The 22,460-nt window shown below is 43.9% G+C and overlaps 2 protein-coding genes across 2 annotated transcripts in view; one reads left to right on the forward strand and one right to left on the reverse strand.

The window, feature by feature from the left end:
- ube2l3b (ubiquitin-conjugating enzyme E2L 3b) overlaps window positions 1–1,020 on the reverse strand; it is a 14,054-nt gene extending 13,034 nt beyond the window's left edge. The window contains exon 1 of the mRNA XM_080532643.1: window positions 987–1,020. Coding sequence (XP_080388769.1) covers window positions 987–1,013 — 27 coding nt within the window. The 5' untranslated portion in view covers window positions 1,014–1,020. The remainder of the gene's footprint in view (window positions 1–986) is intronic.
- A 1,288-nt stretch (window positions 1,021–2,308) lies between these two features.
- Window positions 2,309–22,167, forward strand: LOC308159139 (uncharacterized protein; the record flags this gene model as incomplete). Its single annotated transcript, XM_080532892.1, has 4 exons — window positions 2,309–2,315; window positions 3,420–3,569; window positions 9,092–9,720; window positions 22,147–22,167. 4 exons carry the CDS (start codon window positions 2,309–2,311, stop codon window positions 22,165–22,167), a joined length of 807 nt encoding a protein of 268 aa, XP_080389018.1.
- Window positions 22,168–22,460: the final 293 nt, after the last annotated feature.

Below are 22,460 nucleotides of genomic sequence, written 5' to 3' on the forward strand. Positions count from 1 at the left end.
TAGATAGATAGATAGGTAGGTAGATAGACAGACAGCCAGACAGACAGATAGATACATAGATAGATAGATAGGTAGGTAGATAGATAGACAGACAGACAGATAGATAGGTAGATAGATACATAGATACATAGATAGACAGACAGCCAGACAGATAGATAGATAGGTAGATAGATACATAGATACATAGATAGATAGATAGGTAGATAGATAGACAGACAGACAGATACATAGATAGATAGATAGGTAGATAGACAGACAGCCAGACAGACAGATAGATACATAGATAGATAGATACATAGATAGATAGGTAGAGAGATAGACAGACAGACAGATACATAGATACATAGATACATAGATAGATAACCAATATAATAATGTGATCACCAGAATCAAGGTTGTCGACATGTTGTGTAGTACTAGTAGCTGCTTCGGGGAGTAATTAGACAGATAAAAAATTGTTTTACTAATAACAATAACAATAATAATAATAATAATAATAATAATAATAATAATAACAATAACGTCGCAGACTGGCTTGTTAGCTGAACTACTTCCCATATCCCGTCCAGGAGAAACCCGGTGTCCCGGTGTCTCTGTGGCCTAGGCTGCGTTCGTAAACTCGCTCTGAGAACGCCGGAGCGCACACTGGGCCAACGTCATAAAAGGGACCGAGTCATTTGATTGGACAAGAGGCGTTCCATGAGTGCTGATCAGATTTCCAGAGCGAGTTTACGAACGCAGCCCATAACGTGCCGGGCGCTTCTCTTCCCTAGCCTCGCTAACAACATCTGAGCTAGTGGACCTTTATGTTAGCTAGGCTAGTGGCTTCAGAAGACCTTTCTCCGCCACACACAGACGCGACACCCGCCCGGGAGGAGCCACACGTCTGCCTGCGCCGGGCTGGAGCAGGAGAAGGACTTTGAGTCTATTCAGTTAACTGAGATGTGAGAAGAGAGAGATATATATATATGGATCAGGAGGTCTACCTTGTGCAGCCGTCTGCTCGCCGCCATCTTGAATCTGCTGCTCCCACAATACACCGCGTCAACACCCAAGGCAGATCCCTCCACGCCAGAAAGGATCATCATCATCATCATCATCATCATCATCATCATAATAATAATAATAATGATAACAATAAGGATAACAACAATAATAACAATAATAATAATAATAATAACAATAATAATAATAACCTTTATTTGTAAAGCACTTTTCCTGCATTTCCACACAGCGTAAACATAATAATAGGACAATAGTAATCAATAAAACACACAATAGCAATGATATAAACTACATAATAAAACAAGAATAAACCCTACAATCCAAGGGGCATAGAACAAAGATAAACCAAATAACTAACTAATAATATAAGAATTACTATGAGATTTAAACATGTAAATACATATACAAATATATACAAATGTATAGATTCATCAACTAACATTAAAAGATACATTTAGAAAATAATAGTCATTTAAAGGCAATATTAAAAAGATGGGTTTTTAGTCTTGACTTGAACATAATGTGCTGAGGAGAACGTAGCCTCACCAAACCTCTTCTTGTGTCCATGTGGTACCCAGAGGAAGACAGCGTCAGAAGACCTGAGAGCTCTGCTGGGACACAAAACAATTAGGAGCCACACAACGTTATTGGAGAGTTCAGTTAGATTTTAGATTGGCTTTTTATAGGTGATTTGGCTTTGGAAAAAAAAAATCAGTTTTTAAAAAAATGAATGAAATACCTATTCATCCTCCCCAGCAGCCCGACACCTCTCTTCCCCTTATCATAAATAAAACACACAGAAGCAAATAGATTTGGAAACAGGACGTATAGCATGGTATTGCCTCTGTCAACAACCACTAGGGGGCGATGTGCCTAGATAACGAACCCTCGTAATTGACCAGTGGACAATGGCAATGGGTCTTCAGTCTCCGACGGAAGATGGGTAGTGACTCTGCAGTTCTGACAGCCGTGAGAGTGTACAGGCTGAAGTTTTAAGAAGAAATCGGACCTTGATGGTCTTTTAATGGCCACACACGGCAGTTTTACACTCTGATCACACACATGCAAGTTTTTAGGTGAACACACACACAAACACAAGCACATGCACTATCTTCGGCGGGTCGCCAGGTGGAAATTGTCCTCTGCCTTTGTAACCCATCCGGGCTGCCATTCCTCCACTGGCAGCCAGGGGCAGCGGTCGCCCTTTTGGCGCGGCTTGAACCGACGCCCGGCGCCCCGGGGACCAAGTAGCGTTCTTCACCGTCGTGGTCAGGGACGGGTGTTCACTTTGGCATGTCTTTCCATGTGGGGTGAAGGAGACCCCTAGTGGACATGGGGGGAACATGCCAACCCCAAGCCACATGAATGAATGGTCTTTATTGTCATTGCTATAGTACAGGTACCAAACAACGAAATTTAGGAGGGGTGGCTCCCCTGGTGTTAGGAAAGAAAAAAAAAAACTTTAAAAAAACACTTTAAAAAAACACAAGAAGGGAAGGAGCTGGTTTACATAAATAAAGGCTATGTACACTATCCACTATACTATACTGTACAGATAGACGACTAGGGTTGTCATATTGCACATAGTGTTATTGCACATTTATTTAAAGTGTTGCAGTTTGCAGGCTTGAAATGTACATATTTGTGCCTCAGCACTACACCTGATTTTTTCAGTCCAGCAGCTGCCATCAATCCGTCCAGACTGTCCAGGGCCCAGAACCTAGGTCTTTGCTGTGTTCAGGGCCTGGACGGCCCTGGGGTAGAAGCTGTTCTTCAGTCTGTTTGTCCTTGCGGCCATGGTCCTGAACCGCCTTTTCGAGGGCAGCCGGGTAAAGTGTTCGTACCCAGGGTGGGTTGGGTCCCTGGAGATCTTGGAGGCCTTCCCGAGACAGCGTGTGTTGTACAGCTCTTCCAGAGAGGGGAGGGGGGCGCCGGTGATCTTCTGGGCTGTTCTCACGACTCTCTGTAGCGCATTTCTCTCCGCGGTTGTGCAGCTGGAGAACCAGTTGCAGATGCCGTAGGTGAGGATGCTCTCCACTGCGCCGCGGTAGAAGGTCACCAGTATCTCCTGCTTGCTGTGTTCCTTCCTGAGGACTCTCAGGATGTATAGCCGCTGTTGTGCCTTCTTGATGGTGGCTTTTGTGTTGTCCTTCCAGGTCAGGTCATCCTGCATGTGCACCCCCAGGAATCGGAGGGTTGAGACTCTCTCCACGCTCTCTCCGTCGATGAGCAGGGGCTGGATCTCGGACTTTTTCCTCCTGAAGTCTACGATGATTTCCTGGGTCTTTGACTTGTTCAGCAGCAGGTTGTTAACCTTGCACAGCTTGCTCAGTTGCTCTACCTCATCCCTGTACGCCGCCTCGTCCCCCCCCGAGATGCATCCCACCACGGTGGTGGCTTCTCCTTTCTCTCAGACAACAACCTGACTAAAGAGAGAGACCAGTTACAGACCAGTTACAACAACCTGACTGAAGAGAGAGACCAGTTACAGACCAGTTACAACAACCTGACTGAAGAGAGAGACCAGTTACAGACCAGTTACAACAACCTGACTAAAGAGAGATGTTACGGCTGGGCCGTCACACACGCCCTCCCCCGCCCCCACAGCTCGAGCACCCGCCCCCACAACTCGAGCACAGCGTGCTCTCCGCCGCAGGTGAAGCTCGTTCCCGGTGATTGGAGGGTTATCCAGCCACAGCCAAACCAACACACCTGTCTCCACTCCCAATCAACCCTCTGGCTACATCTACCCTGGACTCCCTTCATTCATCGTCAGTTCTTCCCTAAGAATGGCCTGGCAAGTATCCTCTATTACCAGTCGAGTACTTTGCTCTTGTTACTATTTTTGTGATTTGTATTTTCCCATATACAAATTCCCTTGTGCTTTTTGGATGCGCACATACCTTTTTGTACTGGCCTACCGTAGAGACTTACGCTGTTTCTCTGTTCCTCTACAGCCCACGCCAGCCACTACCCCCAGCCCGCCAGGCTGAAACCCCCGGACTCATCATCTGTTTTTCCACCCGCCTGCACTGTAAATAAATACCCTACGGGGCTAACACTGTATTCTGCCTCCGGTGTCGTGTCCTTGAGCCCCCTCGCTCCCGTGTCATAACAGAAGAACTGACCATGCAATTGGGCTCAGACGACACGAAGGACCGGGCACCATCTCCCACCCCTGGATCCGGCCCGACGGCTATCCAGATCCTCGCTGAACACACTCACCTCCTCCAGGCGGCCGCTACAGCGTGCCAGGCCCTGAACACTCGCATTACAACCCAGGAGGCTAACCAGGAGCACCGCGCCACCCAGATGCAGCACCTCATCACTACGACCCAAGCGCTTACGGCACAGGTGGCCGCGCTCGCAGCCTTTGCCCCCCCCCCCTGCTCTCCCTGACCCTGCCCAGCTACCGGCACCACCTACTGGACAGCCACGGGAGCCCCACCTAGCCAGCCCCCGCCCCTTCGACGGAGCCTTCGCCCAGTTCCGAGGCTTCATCCTCCAGTGCGAGTTGGTGTTCTCGCATCAGCCCAGCCAGTTCTGGTCGCCGGCAGCCCGGGTGGCGTTCATCACCAACCTCACCACCGGCGACGCCCTGAATTGGGTCCAGGCCACCCTCTGCGCCCGCCCTGACCTGTTCGGTGACTACGCTACCTTCCTCACGGAGTTCAAGAGGGTTTTCGACCACCCCACTGCAGGACAGGAGGTCGGGGCGCGACTGATGTCACTCCACCAGGGGAACCGAACCGCGGCGGCCTACTCTACCGAGTTTCGCACCCTGGCAGCGGGAAGCGGATGGAATGACAGGGCACTGCGATCTGCTTTCCGCCAGGGGCTGAGTGAGGTCATCAAGGACGAGCTCGTCCGGGACAGACCCGCCACCCTGGACGAACTAGTGGCCCTAGCCATCGACGTTGACGAGCGCTCCCGGGAGCGTCGGAGAGAGAGAGGGCGCTACCAGACCAGCTCGCCACGCCCCCAGGACCCTATCGTCACAGCCAACCCCTCCTCCGCACGGGAGTCGACCTACACCCCATGCACTGGCGAGGAGCCGATGCAGCTTGGTCGAGCCCGCCTCACCACGGCGGAGAAGGAGAGGAGAAGGGCCCAGGGCCTGTGCCTCTACTGTGGAGAGAAGGGACACCTCCGTGACACCTGCCCGTCCCTATCAAAAGGGCAGGCTCACCCGAAGGGGGAATCCGGGTGAGCCGTGTCTTTCAATCCCCACCTACCACCAGCCCAGCCAGGTTCTCTGTCACCCTCTCCTGGCAGGGGCAGAACCTCACGGTCGAGGCCATCATTGACTCAGGAGCAGACGAGAACTTTATGGACGCCCAGCTGGCCCGCTCAGCTGCCATTCCCCTCGTTGCCCTCGAGACCCCCCTCTCCGTCTCAGCCCTAGACGGACACAGCCTGGGGCCTCTCACCCACCGCTCTACACCCCTCTCCTTGACCGTCTCTGGGAACCATGTGGAGGAGATCCGGTTCTACATCCTCAAAACCCCCCAGTCCCCGCTCATCCTGGGACGACCGTGGCTCGAGCTCCACATTCCCCATGTCAGCTATGGTGAGGGACGTATCCTGAGCTGGAGTACCGCATGTTACGCCCGGTGCCTCCGTGCCGCCCATACCCCCTCATCGCCTCTGCGACCGCCTCCGGCTCCCCCTGACCTCTCCTCCATCCCAGAGGTCTACCACGACCTCGGAGAGGCCTTCAGCAAGGAGCGTGCTCGCACCCTGCCCCCTCACCGGCCCTACGACTGTGCCGTCGAGCTCCGCCCTGGCAACAAACTTCCGGTCAGTCGCCTCTACAACCTTGCCCCCCCGGAGAAGGCAGCCATGGACACCTACATCTCCGACTGTCTGGCTGAGGGGCTCATCCGTCCATCACACTCCCCGGTGGCAGCGGGGTTTTTCTTCGTTAAGAAGAAGGATGGAACCCTCAGGCCTTGCATTGACTACCGTGAGCTCAATGCCATCACCGTCCGGAACACCTATCCTCTCCCCCTCATGAGCTCCAACTTTGAGCCCCTCCTTGGGGCCACCATCTTCACTAAGCTGGACCTCCGGAACGCCTACCATCTTGTCCGGATTCGTGAGGGTGACGAGTGGAAGACGGCATTCAAGACCCCCCGTGGCCACTATGAGTACCTCGTCATGCCCTTTGGTCTCACTAACGCCCCCTCCGTCTTTCAGGCCCTCATGAACGACGTCCTCAGGGACATGCTGGACATCTTTGTCGTCCTCTACCTGGATGACATCCTAGTATTCTCCAGGAACCCTGAGGAGCATGTCCAACATGTCCGCCTAGTCCTCCAGCGCCTACTGGAGAATCGCCTTTTTATTAAGGCTGAGAAGTGCTCTTTCCACACTCACTCTGTGGAATTCCTGGGGCTCATCGTGGAGGGTGGGTTGACTCGCCCTGACCCCAAGAAGACTCGGGCCGTCGTCGAGTGGGGCCAACCTACCACCCGGAAACAGCTGCAGTCATTCCTCGGCTTTGCCAACTTCTACCGGCGATTCATCCGGGACTTCAGCCGGGTAGCCGCCCCCCTCACTGCCCTCACCTCCCCCCTGCGCCAGTTCACGTGGACACCAGCAGCCAGCGCTGCCTTCAGTGACCTGAAGAGGCTCTTCACCTCGGCGCCGGTCCTAATCAACCCAGACCCCTCTAGGCCCTTCATTGTGGAAGTGGACGCCTCAGACACGGGCGTCGGTGGCGTGCTCTCTCAACGATCGGAGGACCAGACCGTGCACCCCTGCGCCTTCTACTCCCGCCGTTATACCTCCGCCGAGGCCAACTACGACATCGGGAACCGCGAGCTGCTGGCGGTGGTGGAGGCGTTCCACGAGTGGCGGCACTGGCTGGAGGGCGCAGAGCACCCCTTCACCGTCTGGTCGGACCACAAGAACCTAACCTACATCAAGTCGGCCAGGCGGTTGAACTCCCGTCAGGCACGCTGGGCCCTGTTCCTCGGGCGGTTTAACTTCCACCTCACGTTCCGTCCGGGCTCCCTGAACGCCAAGGCTGACTCCCTTTCTCGGCTCCATGCCGCAGAGGAGGAACCCACCACTCCTGACACCATCGTTCCATCCTCCCGGGTCGTTGGAGTGGTCACCCTGGAGATCGAGGCGGTGGTCAGAGCTGCACAGCGCACCCAGCCAGATCCCCGACCGGGGTCCCCCGGCCGTCTCTTCGTCCCGGACGCCGTCAGGACCAAGGTGATGCAGTGGGGCCACGCCAGCCGCTTCGCCTGCCATCCTGGGGCCCTACGCACACTGTCCTTCCTGCGCCGGCGGTTCTGGTGGTCCACCATGGCCGCGAACGTCAGGGAGTTCGTCTCGGCCTGCCCTACCTGCGCTCGCAGCAAGGCATCCCACCGGCCGCCTTCAGGACTGCTGCGGCCTCTACCCGTGCCCGGCCGACCGTGGTCCCACCTCGCCATGGACTTCGTGACCGGCCTTCCCCCGTCTCTAGGCAACACGGTCATCCTCACCATCGTGGACCGCTTCTCCAAGTCCGTGCGGTTGGTAGCTCTGGCAAAGCTACCGACCTCGGCGGAGACGGCGGAGCTACTCACCACCCACGTCTTCCGTCTTTACGGGCTTCCGCAGGATGTGGTTTCCGACCGTGGCCCCCAGTTCACATCCAAGGTGTGGCAGGCCTTCTGTTCTGGGATTGGGGCCACAACCAGCCTTTCCTCCGGCTACCATCCCCAGACCAATGGGCAGGCGGAGAGAGCCAACCAGAGCCTGGAGTCGGCACTCCGCTGCATGTCCTCCCTCCATCCATCCTCCTGGAGCAAGGACCTACCCTGGGTGGAGTACTCTCTGAACGCCATGATAAATGAAGCCACCGGCCGGTCCCCCTTCGAGTGCTCCTTGGGGTACCAGCCACCCCTGCTTTCTACCCAGGAGGGCGAAGCGTCGGTACCATCGGTCCAGGCACACCTCCTTCGCTGTCGTCGGGTCTGGACCTCCGTACGCTCGGCCTTGCTTCGGGCCACCGCCCGAACTACCCGAAGCGCCAACCGTCGTCGCACTCCAGCTCCTGTGTACCAGGTGGGCCAGAGGGTCTGGCTCTCCACGGCGGATCTCCCCCTCAATGTCCCCTCCCGGAAGTTGGCGTCGAGATACATCGGCCCCTACGCCATCGACCGGGTCATCAACCCCGCTGCCATCCGGCTGGTCCTCCCTCACTCCCTCCGTCGGATACACCCGGTGTTCCACGTCTCCCGGGTTAAGCCCCATGTCGCCAGCGACCTGATGCCACCAGCCCCTGCACCGCCCCCTCCTCAGTTGGTGGATGGCCACCCCCAGTGGGCGGTAACGAAGATCCTCAGGGTTCGTCGCTGTGGCCGGGGTTTCCAGTACCTGGTGGACTGGGAAGGATATGGCCCAGAGGAACGGAGCTGGATTCCCCGGTCCCAGATCATGTCCCCAGTCCTCCTCAGGGACTTCTATCGGGCCCACCCGGATGCTCCGGGCCGGTCGCCAGGAGGCTCCCCCTCGGGGGGGGGTCCTGTTACGGCTGGGCCGTCACACACGCCCTCCCCCGCCCCCACAGCTCGAGCACCCGCCCCCACAACTCGAGCACAGCGTGCTCTCCGCCGCAGGTGAAGCTCGTTCCCGGTGATTGGAGGGTTATCCAGCCACAGCCAAACCAACACACCTGTCTCCACTCCCAATCAACCCTCTGGCTACATCTACCCTGGACTCCCTTCATTCATCGTCAGTTCTTCCCTAAGAATGGCCTGGCAAGTATCCTCTATTACCAGTCGAGTACTTTGCTCTTGTTACTATTTTTGTGATTTGTATTTTCCCATATACAAATTCCCTTGTGCTTTTTGGATGCGCACATACCTTTTTGTACTGGCCTACCGTAGAGACTTACGCTGTTTCTCTGTTCCTCTACAGCCCACGCCAGCCACTACCCCCAGCCCGCCAGGCTGAAACCCCCGGACTCATCATCAGTTTTTCCACCCGCCTGCACTGTAAATAAATACCCTACGGGGCTAACACTGTATTCTGCCTCCGGTGTCGTGTCCTTGAGCCCCCTCGCTCCCGTGTCATAACAAGAGAGACCAGTTACAGACCAGTTACAACAACCTGACTAAAGAGAGAGACCAGTTACAGACCAGTTACAACAACCTGACTAAAGAGAGAGACCAGTTACAGACCAGTTACAACAACCTGACTGAAGAGAGAGACCAGTTACAGACCAGTTACAACAACCTGACTGAAGAGAGAGACCAGTTACAGACCAGTTACAACAACCTGACTAGAGAGAGAGACCAGTTACAGACCAGTTACAACAACCTGACTGGAGAGAGAGACCAGTTACAGACCAGTTACAACAACCTGACTAGAGAGAGAGACCACCTTCAGAGGAAACTTTGTGAGAAAACCGGTTGTGCAGAAGGATGGATGAAGTTTGACTGCAGCTGCTACTTCCTCTCCACTGAGACTAAAACCTGGGAGGAGAGCAGACAGGACTGCAGAGGCAGAGGAGCAGACCTGGTGGTCATCAACAGCAGAGAGGAACAGGACTTTATCAGTGATTTTAGTTTGTTGGTCTGGATTGGTCTGACTGACAGAGACACAGAGGGGACCTGGAAATGGGTAGATGGCACACCTCTGACCTCAGAGTACTGGGATGAGAATGAGCCAGACGATTATTATGGGGATGAGGACTGTGTTTTCATTATGGAAGTAAACCTAATCGATGGCATGACTTCCCATGTAGTAACAAGTGGTCCTGGATCTGTGAGAAAGTGGTTTATACATAACAGCAATTGCATTTTGTGCACGTTTAATACCTGTCTCTGGGTTACTGCAACACCTGTGTCTGAGGCTGGGGGAGAGGGAGGCTTGGAGGCTGGGAGAGGGTGGGGGGCTGGGGGAGGGGGGGAGGCTGGGGGGGAGGCTGGGGAGGGGGAGGTTGGGGGAGGGGGGGAGGCTGGGGTAGTGGGGAGGCTGGGGGAGTTGGGGGGGGGGCAGGGTTTTTCTAGTGTTAATATCAGGTGTATTCATTTTTAAATGACAATGTTTCAATCTGGGTTGTTTGCTGTTGTGTTGTTTATGGTGGCTTGTTTGAGGTGGTGGTAGTTTTTAGGTATCATTTAAATATATAATTATATATTAATTAATATATAATATATTAAAATTAGGTGTGTAAATGTTTAGGTGTCTTGTCAGAAAAAATACGTTAAAAATTCATTTTCATTTTTTTTCTTTTTGCTCATAAATGATAGCTTGATATTTGGACACATTTGAATGACTTAGACTGCTTTTTTAGATTTTAAGACCTTTTACTTTTCATACATCTTGAATGACTTTGTAACAAGCCTATAGAGTGTGGAGTGTGATCATATGTGCCAGAATCTGTTGATTTGTGACTTTCCACCTAAATGTATGACACGTTTAATCATGATAGAATGATAATGAGTTCCTTGATAAAAAGAAATCTCTCATGTGTTTGTATTTGCACAGAAATACCAAATAAAAACAAATAAAAATCTAATTTCTGTTCTCTTATGCTCGCTGAGGAATGACTTTATGACCCATAAAATGAAGGGAAAATAATCCACTTAGACAAGCCTATAAGTCAATCAGGAAGAACTGGAAAGGAAGTTGACTTGTACAAAACATTTATAAATGACTGACAGAGAAACACAGGACCATGACTTCATACCAGGAAGGAATAGAAAAAGATAAACAGATTAAGTCGTCATGCAAGGAGGTGAGATGGCTGACTACATCAACAAAAAGCCTCAAAGGTTGCTCTGAACTTGAATGAAAAGTCTTTGGTTTCCAGAGACATAACACAGAATATCATATGAAACATTATTGCTTGCCTCAAATCCTTCAACTTATTATGACATGTTTTACCTCATCAGTACAAATAAGTAGGTGCCTTGCACTGTCTCTCCATTACATCATCATACTGTAGTCATGAGGGCTTCACTGATGACCACAGCGGGGCAGTAGAGATCCACGGTCTGGTTTCATGTCATTATCAGACACTACAGAGGGAGGGACTCTATGACAAGGCCAGTCAGCTCTGACTCACCTGTCAATGTCCTGTGTGTGTGTGTGTGTGTGTGTGTGTGTGTGTGTGTGTGTGTGTGTGTGTGTGTGTGTGTGTGTGTGTGTGTGTGTGTGTGTGTGTGTGTGTGTGTGTGTGTGTGTGTGTGTGTGTGTGTGTGTGTGTGTGTGTGTGTGTGTGTGTGTGTGTGTGTGTGTGTGTGTGTGTGTGTGTGTGTGTGTGTGTGTGTGTGTGTGTGTGTGTGTGTGTGTGTGTGTGTGTGTGTGTGTGTGTGTGTGTGTGTGTGTGTGTGTGTGTGTGTGTGTGTGTGTGTGTGTGTGTGTGTGTGTGTGTGTGTGTGTGTGTGTGTGTGTGTGTGTGTGTGTGTGTGTGTGTGTGTGTGTGTGTGTGTGTGTGTGTGTGTGTGTGTGTGTGTGTGTGTGTGTGTGTGTGTGTGTGTGTGTGTGTGTGTGTGTGTGTGTGTGTGTGTGTGTGTGTGTGTGTGTGTGTGTGTGTGTGTGTGTGTGTGTGTGTGTGTGTGTGTGTGTGTGTGTGTGTGTGTGTGTGTGTGTGTGTGTGTGTGTGTGTGTGTGTGTGTGTGTGTGTGTGTGTGTGTGTGTGTGTGTGTGTGTGTGTGTGTGTGTGTGTGTGTGTGTGTGTGTGTGTGTGTGTGTGTGTGTGTGTGTGTGTGTGTGTGTGTGTGTGTGTGTGTGTGTGTGTGTGTGTGTGTGTGTGTGTGTGTGTGTGTGTGTGTGTATAGTTCCATATAGTTTCATATAGTTTCATATAGTTCATATAGTTTCATATAGTTCATATAGTTTCATATAGTTCCATATAGTTTCATATAGTTCCATATAGTTCCATATAGTTCATATAGTTTCATATAGTTCATATAGTTTCATATAGTTCCATATAGTTTCATATAGTTCATATAGTTCCTAAATTTCGTTGTTTGGTACCTGTACTGTAGCAATGACAAATAAAGTCCATTCCATTCCATATAGTTCCATATAGTTTAATATAGTTCCATATAGTTCCATATAGTTTCAGATAGTTTCAGATAGTTTCATATAGTTCCATATAGTTTCATATAGTTCATATAGTTCATATAGTTTAATATAGTTTCATATAGTTTCATATAGTTCATATATAGTTCATATAGTTTCATATAGTTTCATATAGTTTCATATAGTTCCATATAGTTCCATATAGTTTAATATAGTTCCATATAGTTCCATATAGTTTCAGATAGTTTCAGATAGTTTCATATAGTTCCATATAGTTTCATATAGTTCATATAGTTCATATAGTTTAATATAGTTTCATATAGTTTCATATAGTTCATATATAGTTCATATAGTTTCATATCGTTTCATATAGTTTCATATAGTTTCATATAGTTCCATATAGTTCATATAGTTTCATATAGTTTCATATAGTTTCATATAGTTCATATATAGTTCATATAGTTTCATATAGTTTCATATAGTTTCATATAGTTCCATATAGTTTCATATAGTTTCATATAGTTTCATATAGTTTCATATAGTTCCATATAGTTTCATATAGTTTCATATAGTTTCATATAGTTTCATATAGTTTCATATAGTTCATATAGTTCATATAGTTTCATATAGTTTCATATAGTTCCATATAGTTTCATATAGTTTCATATAGTTTCATATAGTTTCATATAGTTCATATAGTTTCATATAGTTTCATATAGTTCCATATAGTTTCATATAGTTCCATATAGTTTCATATAGTTTCATATAGTTCATATAGTTTCATATAGTTTCATATAGTTTCATATAGTTCCATATAGTTTCATATAGTTTCATATAGTTCATATAGTTTCATATAGTTTCATATAGTTCCATATAGTTTCATATAGTTTCATATAGTTTCATATAGTTCATATAGTTTCATATAGTTCATATAGTTCATATAGTTTCATATAGTTCCATATAGTTTCATATAGTTCATATAGTTTCATATAGTTCATATAGTTTCATATAGTTCATATAGTTTCATATAGTTCATATAGTTTCATATAGTTTCATATAGTTTCATATAGTTTCATATAGTTTCATATAGTTCATATAGTTCATATAGTTTCATATAGTTTCATATAGTTTCATATAGTTTCATATAGTTTCATATAGTTCATATAGTTTCATATAGTTTCAGATAGTTTCATATAGTTTCAGATAGTTTCATATAGTTTCATATAGTTTCATATAGTTTCATATAGTTCATATAGTTCATATAGTTTCATATAGTTCATATAGTTTCATATAGTTTCATATAGTTTCATATAGTTCATATAGTTTCATATAGTTTCATATAGTTTCATATAGTTCATATAGTTCATATAGTTTCAGATAGTTTCATATAGTTCCATATAGTTTCATATAGTTTCATATAGTTCCATATAGTTTCATATAGTTCATATAGTTTCATATAGTTCATATAGTTTCATATAGTTTCAGATAGTTTCATATAGTTTCAGATAGTTTCATATAGTTTCATATAGTTCATATAGTTCATATAGTTTCATATAGTTTCATATAGTTCATATAGTTTCATATAGTTTCATATAGTTTCAGATAGTTTCATATAGTTTCAGATAGTTTCATATAGTTTCATATAGTTTCATATAGTTCATATAGTTCATATAGTTTCATATAGTTTCATATAGTTCATATAGTTCATATAGTTTCATATAGTTTCATATAGTTCATATAGTTCATATAGTTTAATATAGTTTCATATAGTTTCATATAGTTCATATATAGTTCATATAGTTTCATATCGTTTCATATAGTTTCATATAGTTTCATATAGTTCCATATAGTTCATATAGTTTCATATAGTTTCATATAGTTTCATATAGTTCATATATAGTTCATATAGTTTCATATAGTTTCATATAGTTTCATATAGTTCCATATAGTTTCATATAGTTTCATATAGTTTCATATAGTTTCATATAGTTTCATATAGTTCCATATAGTTTCATATAGTTTCATATAGTTTCATATAGTTTCATATAGTTTCATATAGTTCATATAGTTCATATAGTTTCATATAGTTTCATATAGTTCCATATAGTTTCATATAGTTTCATATAGTTTCATATAGTTTCATATAGTTCATATAGTTTCATATAGTTTCATATAGTTCCATATAGTTTCATATAGTTCCATATAGTTTCATATAGTTTCATATAGTTCATATAGTTTCATATAGTTTCATATAGTTTCATATAGTTCCATATAGTTTCATATAGTTTCATATAGTTCATATAGTTTCATATAGTTTCATATAGTTCCATATAGTTTCATATAGTTTCATATAGTTTCATATAGTTCATATAGTTTCATATAGTTCATATAGTTCATATAGTTTCATATAGTTCCATATAGTTTCATATAGTTCATATAGTTTCATATAGTTCATATAGTTTCATATAGTTCATATAGTTTCATATAGTTCATATAGTTTCATATAGTTTCATATAGTTTCATATAGTTTCATATAGTTTCATATAGTTCATATAGTTCATATAGTTTCATATAGTTTCATATAGTTTCATATAGTTTCATATAGTTTCATATAGTTCATATAGTTTCATATAGTTTCAGATAGTTTCATATAGTTTCAGATAGTTTCATATAGTTTCATATAGTTTCATATAGTTCATATAGTTCATATAGTTTCATATAGTTCATATAGTTTCATATAGTTTCATATAGTTTCATATAGTTCATATAGTTTCATATAGTTTCATATAGTTTCATATAGTTCATATAGTTCATATAGTTTCAGATAGTTTCATATAGTTCCATATAGTTTCATATAGTTTCATATAGTTCCATATAGTTTCATATAGTTCATATAGTTTCATATAGTTCATATAGTTTCATATAGTTTCAGATAGTTTCATATAGTTTCAGATAGTTTCATATAGTTTCATATAGTTCATATAGTTCATATAGTTTCATATAGTTTCATATAGTTCATATAGTTTCATATAGTTTCATATAGTTTCAGATAGTTTCATATAGTTTCAGATAGTTTCATATAGTTTCATATAGTTTCATATAGTTCATATAGTTCATATAGTTTCATATAGTTTCATATAGTTCATATAGTTCATATAGTTTCATATAGTTTCATATAGTTCATATAGTTTCATATAGTTCATATAGTTTCATATAGTTTCAGATAGTTTCATATAGTTTCAGATAGTTTCATATAGTTCCATATAGTTTCATATAGTTTCATATAGTTTCATATAGTTTCATATAGTTTCAGATAGTTTCATATAGTTCCATATAGTTTCATATAGTTTCATATAGTTTCAGATAGTTTCATATAGTTTCATATAGTTCCATATAGTTTCATATAGTTTCATATAGTTTCATATAGTTTCATATAGTTCCATATAGTTTCATATAGTTTCATATAGTTTCATATAGTTTCATATAGTTCATATAGTTCATATAGTTTCATATAGTTCATATAGTTTCATATAGTTTCATATAGTTTCATATAGTTCATATAGTTCATATAGTTTCAGATAGTTTCATATAGTTTCATATAGTTCCATATAGTTTCATATAGTTTCATATAGTTCCATATAGTTTCATATAGTTCATATAGTTTCATATAGTTCATATAGTTTCATATAGTTTCAGATAGTTTCATATAGTTTCAGATAGTTTCATATAGTTTCATATAGTTCATATAGTTCATATAGTTTCATATAGTTTCATATAGTTCATATAGTTTCATATAGTTTCATATAGTTTCAGATAGTTTCATATAGTTTCAGATAGTTTCATATAGTTTCATATAGTTTCATATAGTTCATATAGTTCATATAGTTTCATATAGTTTCATATAGTTCATATAGTTTCATATAGTTTCATATAGTTCATATAGTTTCATATAGTTCATATAGTTTCATATAGTTTCAGATAGTTTCATATAGTTTCAGATAGTTTCATATAGTTTCATATAGTTTCATATAGTTCATATAGTTCATATAGTTTCATATAGTTTCATATAGTTTCATATAGTTTCAGATAGTTTCATATAGTTCCATATAGTTTCATATAGTTTCATATAGTTTCAGATAGTTTCATATAGTTTCAGATAGTTTCATATAGTTCCATATAGTTTCATATAGTTTCATATAGTTTCATATAGTTTCAGATAGTTTCATATAGTTTCATATAGTTTCATATAGTTCATATAGTTTCATATAGTTTCATATAGTTTCAGATAGTTTCCATTTAAGTTGAGAGGAACAAAGCACTCAGACTGTGTTTTTAAGAGTGAAGAGACCAATATTATTACATTTACATTTACATGTTTGGCATTTAGCAGACGCTTGCAGAAGGATGGAGGAAGTTTGGCTCCAGCTGCTACTTCCTCTCCACTGAGACTGAAAGAACCTGGGATGAGAGCAGACAGGACTGCAGAGACAGAGGAGCAGACCTGGTGGTCATCAACAGCAGAGAGGAACAGAACTTTATCAGTGATTTGAATAAGAACGTCTGGATTGGTCTGATTGACAGAGACACAGAGGGGACCTGGAAATGGGTGGATAGCACACCTCTGAATTTTGTGCACGTTTAATACCTGTCTCTGGGTTACTGCAACACCTGTGTCTGAGGCTGGGGGAGTTGGGGGGAGGCTGGGGGAGGTGTTTTCTGTTGGGGTGTTTATTTTGGGGCGTGTGTATGTCACAATTCTCTTAGGGGAGGCTCACTGTCTTGGACTTTGAAAACCCCTGCTGTAGAGTATGTGTAGGGTAGAGTATGCCTACCACTTCCTGTTTTACCATATAAGGGCTTTTCAGAATGTCTGGTGTCTGGGTGGGGCTGTGTGTACGGCTGATGATGACGAGGGGTTGAATGTTTGTATGTGAAACACGTCAGCGGGGTTCAGGATAATATCCCACTGGTCTGGATGTGTGTACTGTACAGTGATGGTTTGTTGTTTTGGGATGTGTGTTTATTAGTGGAGGCTGGTGGAGGCAGAAATGGGAGGACTGGCTCATTGTAACTGAGGTAATAGTATGAGGAATAAGGAATGGTTTATTCCTCATATGCTGTAGAAACCATCATCATTCCCTTCTCTGCAGTACCATGAGCCAGTCCTCCCATTTCTACCTCCCCTAGCCTCTGCTGGTTGTGATGCTGGGTTATATGCTGTTGTGTTGTGTATGGTGGCGTGTTTTGGGGTGGGGGGTGTAGGGAGGGGGGGGGGCAGGGTTTTGCTAGTGTTAATATCAGGTGTATTAGTTTTTAAATGACAATGTTTCAATCTGGGTTGTTTGCTGTTGTGTTGTTTATGGTGGCTTGTTTGAGGTGGTGGTAGTTTTTAGGTATCATTTAAATATATAATTTGATATTAATTAATATATAATCGATGAATATTAGGTGTGTAAATGTTTAGGTGTCTTGTCAGAAAAAATACATTAAAAAAGGTATTTTACATTTTTTCTTTTTGCTCATAAATGATAGCTTGATATTTGGACACATTTGAATGACTTAGACTGCTTTTTTAGATTTTAAGACCTTTTACTTTTCATACATCTTGAATGACTTTGTAACAAGCCTATAGAGTGTGGAGTGTGATCATATGTGCCAGAATCTGTTGATTTGTGACTTTCCACCTAAATGTATGACACGTTTAATCATGATAGAATGATAATGAGTTCCTTGATAAAAAAAGAAATCTCTCATGTGTTTGTATTTGCACAGAAATACCAAATAAAAACAAATAAAAATCAAATTTCTGTTCTCTTATGCTCGCTTAGGAAAGACTTTATGACCCATAAAATGAAGAAAAAATAATCCACTTAGACAAGCCTATAAGTCAATCAGGAAGAACTGGAAAGGAAGTTTACTTGTACAAAACATTTATAAATGACTGACAGAGAAACACAGGACCATGACTTCATACCAGGAAGGAATAGAAAAAGATAAACAGATTAAGTCGTCATGCAAGGAGGTGAGATGGCTGACTACGTCAACAAAAAGCCTCAAAGGTTGCTCTGAACTTGAATGAAAAGTCTTTGGTTTCCAGAGACATAACACAGAATATCATATGAAACATTATTGCTAACCTCAAATCCTTCAACTTATTATGACATGTTTTACCTCATCAATACAAATAAGTAGGTGTCTTGCACTATCTCTCCATTACATCATCACACTGTAGTCATGAGGGCTTCACTGATGACCACAGGGGGGCAGTAGAGAGCCACGGTCTGGTTTCATGTCATTATCAGACACTACAGAGGGAGGGTCTCTATGACAAGGCCAGTCAGCTCTGACTCACCTGTCAATGTCCTGTGTGTGTGTGTGTGTGTGTGTGTGTGTGTGTGAGAGTGTGTGTGTGTGTGTGTGTTTATTCTGACATTTGTCCCGAAATGTCGCAGAAACAAACACCAACAAACTAAGGAATTTCCAGAAAGATCTGTTTGAAGTCTTAAGCAAAAAAAAGTCCCCCCCCCCAAAAAAAGGTTTGGGCCTGAGCTGGATTACTCTTCCTGCTACGACTGGTGGATTGATGATTCACTTACTTAGTCAAACGTATTGATTGTAAGTCGCTTTGGAATAAGGCGTCTGCTAAATGCCAAAAATATAAATGTAAAAATGTTAAGCCCATTTCACACACAGTTCCCTGTAAATTACAATCCCAACCCGGGGACCGCCAGTGATTTTCGCCGTTCACACACAAGCTAAATGCCTTACGATTACCGTGTTAGGGTTAGGGTTTTGCCTTTCAAACGTGTCAATGGCATTCCCGGGTCTGCACGATTGATTGATTGATTGAAAACTTTATTAGAAGATTTGCAGAAGTAGGTACATGAAAGTACATATTACATACAAGGTCAACTAACAGGATAAAAACCCAAGAAAGCCACTGGCTTATTTCAATTGGGGTCCTTGATTCTCAATTCATCGTTACATGTAAGACAGACAAAAAACAAAAACAAAAAAAAACTAGTACTATCTACAAGATAAACATACATCCAACATGGGAAGAACAATACAACAAAACATAAGGTATGTACAGCGGGTAGTTCGGGCAGGGGGACAGACATATAATATGTACAATGGGTAGTTCGGGCGGGGGGACAAAACAACAAGTATGTACAGTGTGTGGTCATGGTGGGGGGGGGGTACAAAAACACCAGTAGATTTAGGCGGGGGGGAGCGACATAATAACATTGCGTTTGCTCAGAGTGTAGACCAGGTAGGGGGGTGGGACAAAACAACTAGTATGTGCAGAGGGTATTTCGGGTGGGGGGGGGGGGGGGGGGGTGTGGGAGACATAACAAAACCACAAGAATATATAGAGGGTAGTCCAGGTGGGGGTGTAGTCTTTTAATCAGATTTTTGATTTAGAGGGTCCAGTTACGGATTGCAGCCTCCTGTAAATGTTTTTTGAGAGTGGTTTTGAAGGTGGGCAGTGTTTTGCACTCCTTTAAGATTATAGGAAGGGCGTTCCACATTTTTACTGCATAGTTTGCAAACGAGTTTAACCCCTTGTTTGTGGTGCAACGCGGTTGAACGTGGTTCGTGGAGCTTCCTCTGGTATTGTATGTGTGGACGTTGTTCACTTTTTGGAAGTATGTTGACAGGTACTTGGGTGTCTTTGTGGTGTAGCGTATCTTGAAGACCAGGCCCAGTGCAAGCTGCTACACTCTGTCAACTACTCGTAGCCAATCAAGGCTCAAAAAATGAGCAGCGGTTAGATGTGTCCTAGGGTTGAGGCCTAGCAGAAGCCTAACCAGTTTATTTTGGGCTGTCTGGAGTCTTGTTTTTTGGGCCTTTGTGGTTCTATAGTACCATGATGTTACGGCATAGTCGAAGTGACATTGAATGAGAGCTCCTGATAGGGTCCTCAGTGTGTTTTTACTGACAAGTGAGGATATCCTGTACAAGAATCTAGTTCTATGGTTAACTTTTTTGATTACTTTTGCTGCCATTTTATCTCCGGAAAGATTTGCCTCTAAGATGGAGCCCAGGTATGTAATATCCTCTTTTCTTGTGATAGTAATGTTACCCACTTTTATTTTGTAATTTACAGCCTTTCTGAGTTTAGATGGGGATCCGTATAGGATGGTTTCAGTTTTACCTAGGTGTATTGATAGTCACGAGCTACTTGAATCACGCATTCAACTGGATGCAGAACTGGAACGTAGTCGACGTGAATTCGAAGGAGACAGGCGCGTGAGACTGAGGCGCCCTGAGCGGCAGTTGCTCTGCCTTCGCTCTCTCTCCTCTCTCTCTTTCTCTCTACTCCTTCCCCCTCTCTTTTTGTCTCCCTCTCTCTCTGTCCTTCCTCTCTCTCTCTCTCTCTGTCTCTCCTTCTCTCTCTCTCTCTCTGTCTCTCTCTCTGTCTCTCCTTCTCTCTCCTCCTCTCTCTCTTCCCCTCTCTCTCTCTCTCTCCTTCCCTCTCTCTCTCTCTCCTTCTCTCTCCTCTCTCTTCCTTCTCCCTCTCTCTTTCTCTCCAACTATGCCTAGTACCGGCCTGTGCTTTGTTCAGGCCCAGTTGGGTGTGTGTACAGGGCCGGTCCTAGGCATAGGTGAACTAGGCGGTCGCCAAGGGCGCCAAATGCCTCGAGGGCGCCAAATGGCAACAACAACAACAACAACAAAAACATTTTAATAATTTTATGTCTCTATGAAAATATGTGTCAGCCTACTGTCTCTATTATGCTTCGCGATTAGTCACACTCGCCTCTTGCGAGTCAACTGGATCTGTAGCCTAAGCACAGTAGAAGCGAGGGAGTGACTGTAAGTGCCACTGGTGCGCACTGCGTAAACACATCACACATGTGCATTTGATACGTAATCTAGCTAAGTAAGTAAACTAGCTAACTATGATGGGAACTGAAGTAGTATCTAGTTGTGGAATTAAATGATATTTAGTAGTAGCGATATTGGGGGTCTGGGGCAGTTACGTGTGCTACGGGCTCTCTCCCTTAGAATGATAAGGTTCTATCTCCGTTTAGAATGATAAGGTTCTATCTCCGTTTAGAATGATAAGGTTCTATCTCCGTTTAGAATGATAAGGTTCTATCTCCGTTTAGGGCAGTTCAGAGATATTGAGCGTCAAAGTTTTTACATTCCATTATGTTTTGTGAGATGGAACCTTTGTATTTTATTAATTACTAACTAAAAAATGTAAACATTTAAAAAAAATAACACCACACAGGCATTAATGGGACACCTAATGGATCAGATTATGTAAAAAACTCAATTTTGACCAAAAATGGAGATAGAACCTTATAATTCTAACGTCACAATGGAGATAGAACCTTATAATTCTAACGTCACAATGGAGATAGAACCTTATAATTCTAACGTCACGAGCTGTGGAAGGAGATGTGGTGTGTGTGCTCCACACAAAGTAGATGGACTCAGGAATTCAACAAAACACTCACTGCTTTGAGAAGATAGTCTTTATTGAATGAAGCGAAAAAAAACAACAACAAAAACAGAAACGACATGGAAAGAATCTCAATCCCCGATATGAAAATAAATAAATCCTTTTCTTTGTTGTGGAGGTCATCCAAACGAAAAGGTGTTTAGTTTTTTTTTTTAAACTGTTTTAATTAAAAATGAGCACACAGCAAAAAAAAAAAAAACTAAAAAGAAAAAGAAACCCTCCAGAAATGCATTCTTCCACCCTCAAAAAACAAAACAATTCTAGAGCTCGGACAATGTTGGCACGGGGTAGAGAGTTACGAGAGAGAGAGACAGAGTGATAGAGAAGCATCTGTGGGGTAGGGGTCATTCTTAATAACGCCCTATTATAACGCCCTATTATAACGCCCGTCATGTGTTATTACACTGCCTGGCCAGAAGGGGGGGGGGGGCTCCACCTGCTGTCACGTCCCTGTACTGCAATATAAAAAAAAGAAAAAAAAAAGAAACAGGACCTGGCCGGTTACCATGACAACCATGGCCGGTCGGTTACCATGTCGTTGTGTTGTGTCGTCCTGACATGAGCTGCATCCTTGACACTCAATTTTAACGAACTCACTTCTACTCAACTGCACTGTGACTCCCATGCAGGATCACAGCCACCTGCTCTGACTCCGCCCCCTGGCGGGAGACAAGGGGGGCGGGGCGGGGCGGGGCGGGGCGGGGCGGGGCGTGGCCGGGACAGATGGCTGTGACTCCACCCCCCCCAGCGAAGACAAACATCTCACGGTTTCCCTCGTCTAACGCTAGCAGTTACATAAGAATGAAAAGCTGATACTCAGAAAGCGGCGGAACGGAAACAGCTCAAACGTACAAGCATAAACATAAACATATAAGATCAATCCGTAGCAGGTGAGGGTGTGATGTCATCAGTAGCACTTACAAGAGGGGAGTGGGGGGGGGGG

This window comes from Nansenia antarctica (assembly GCF_963989245.1).
Source record: "Nansenia antarctica genome assembly, chromosome: 5".
Taxonomy (NCBI): domain Eukaryota; kingdom Metazoa; phylum Chordata; class Actinopteri; order Argentiniformes; family Microstomatidae; genus Nansenia; species Nansenia antarctica.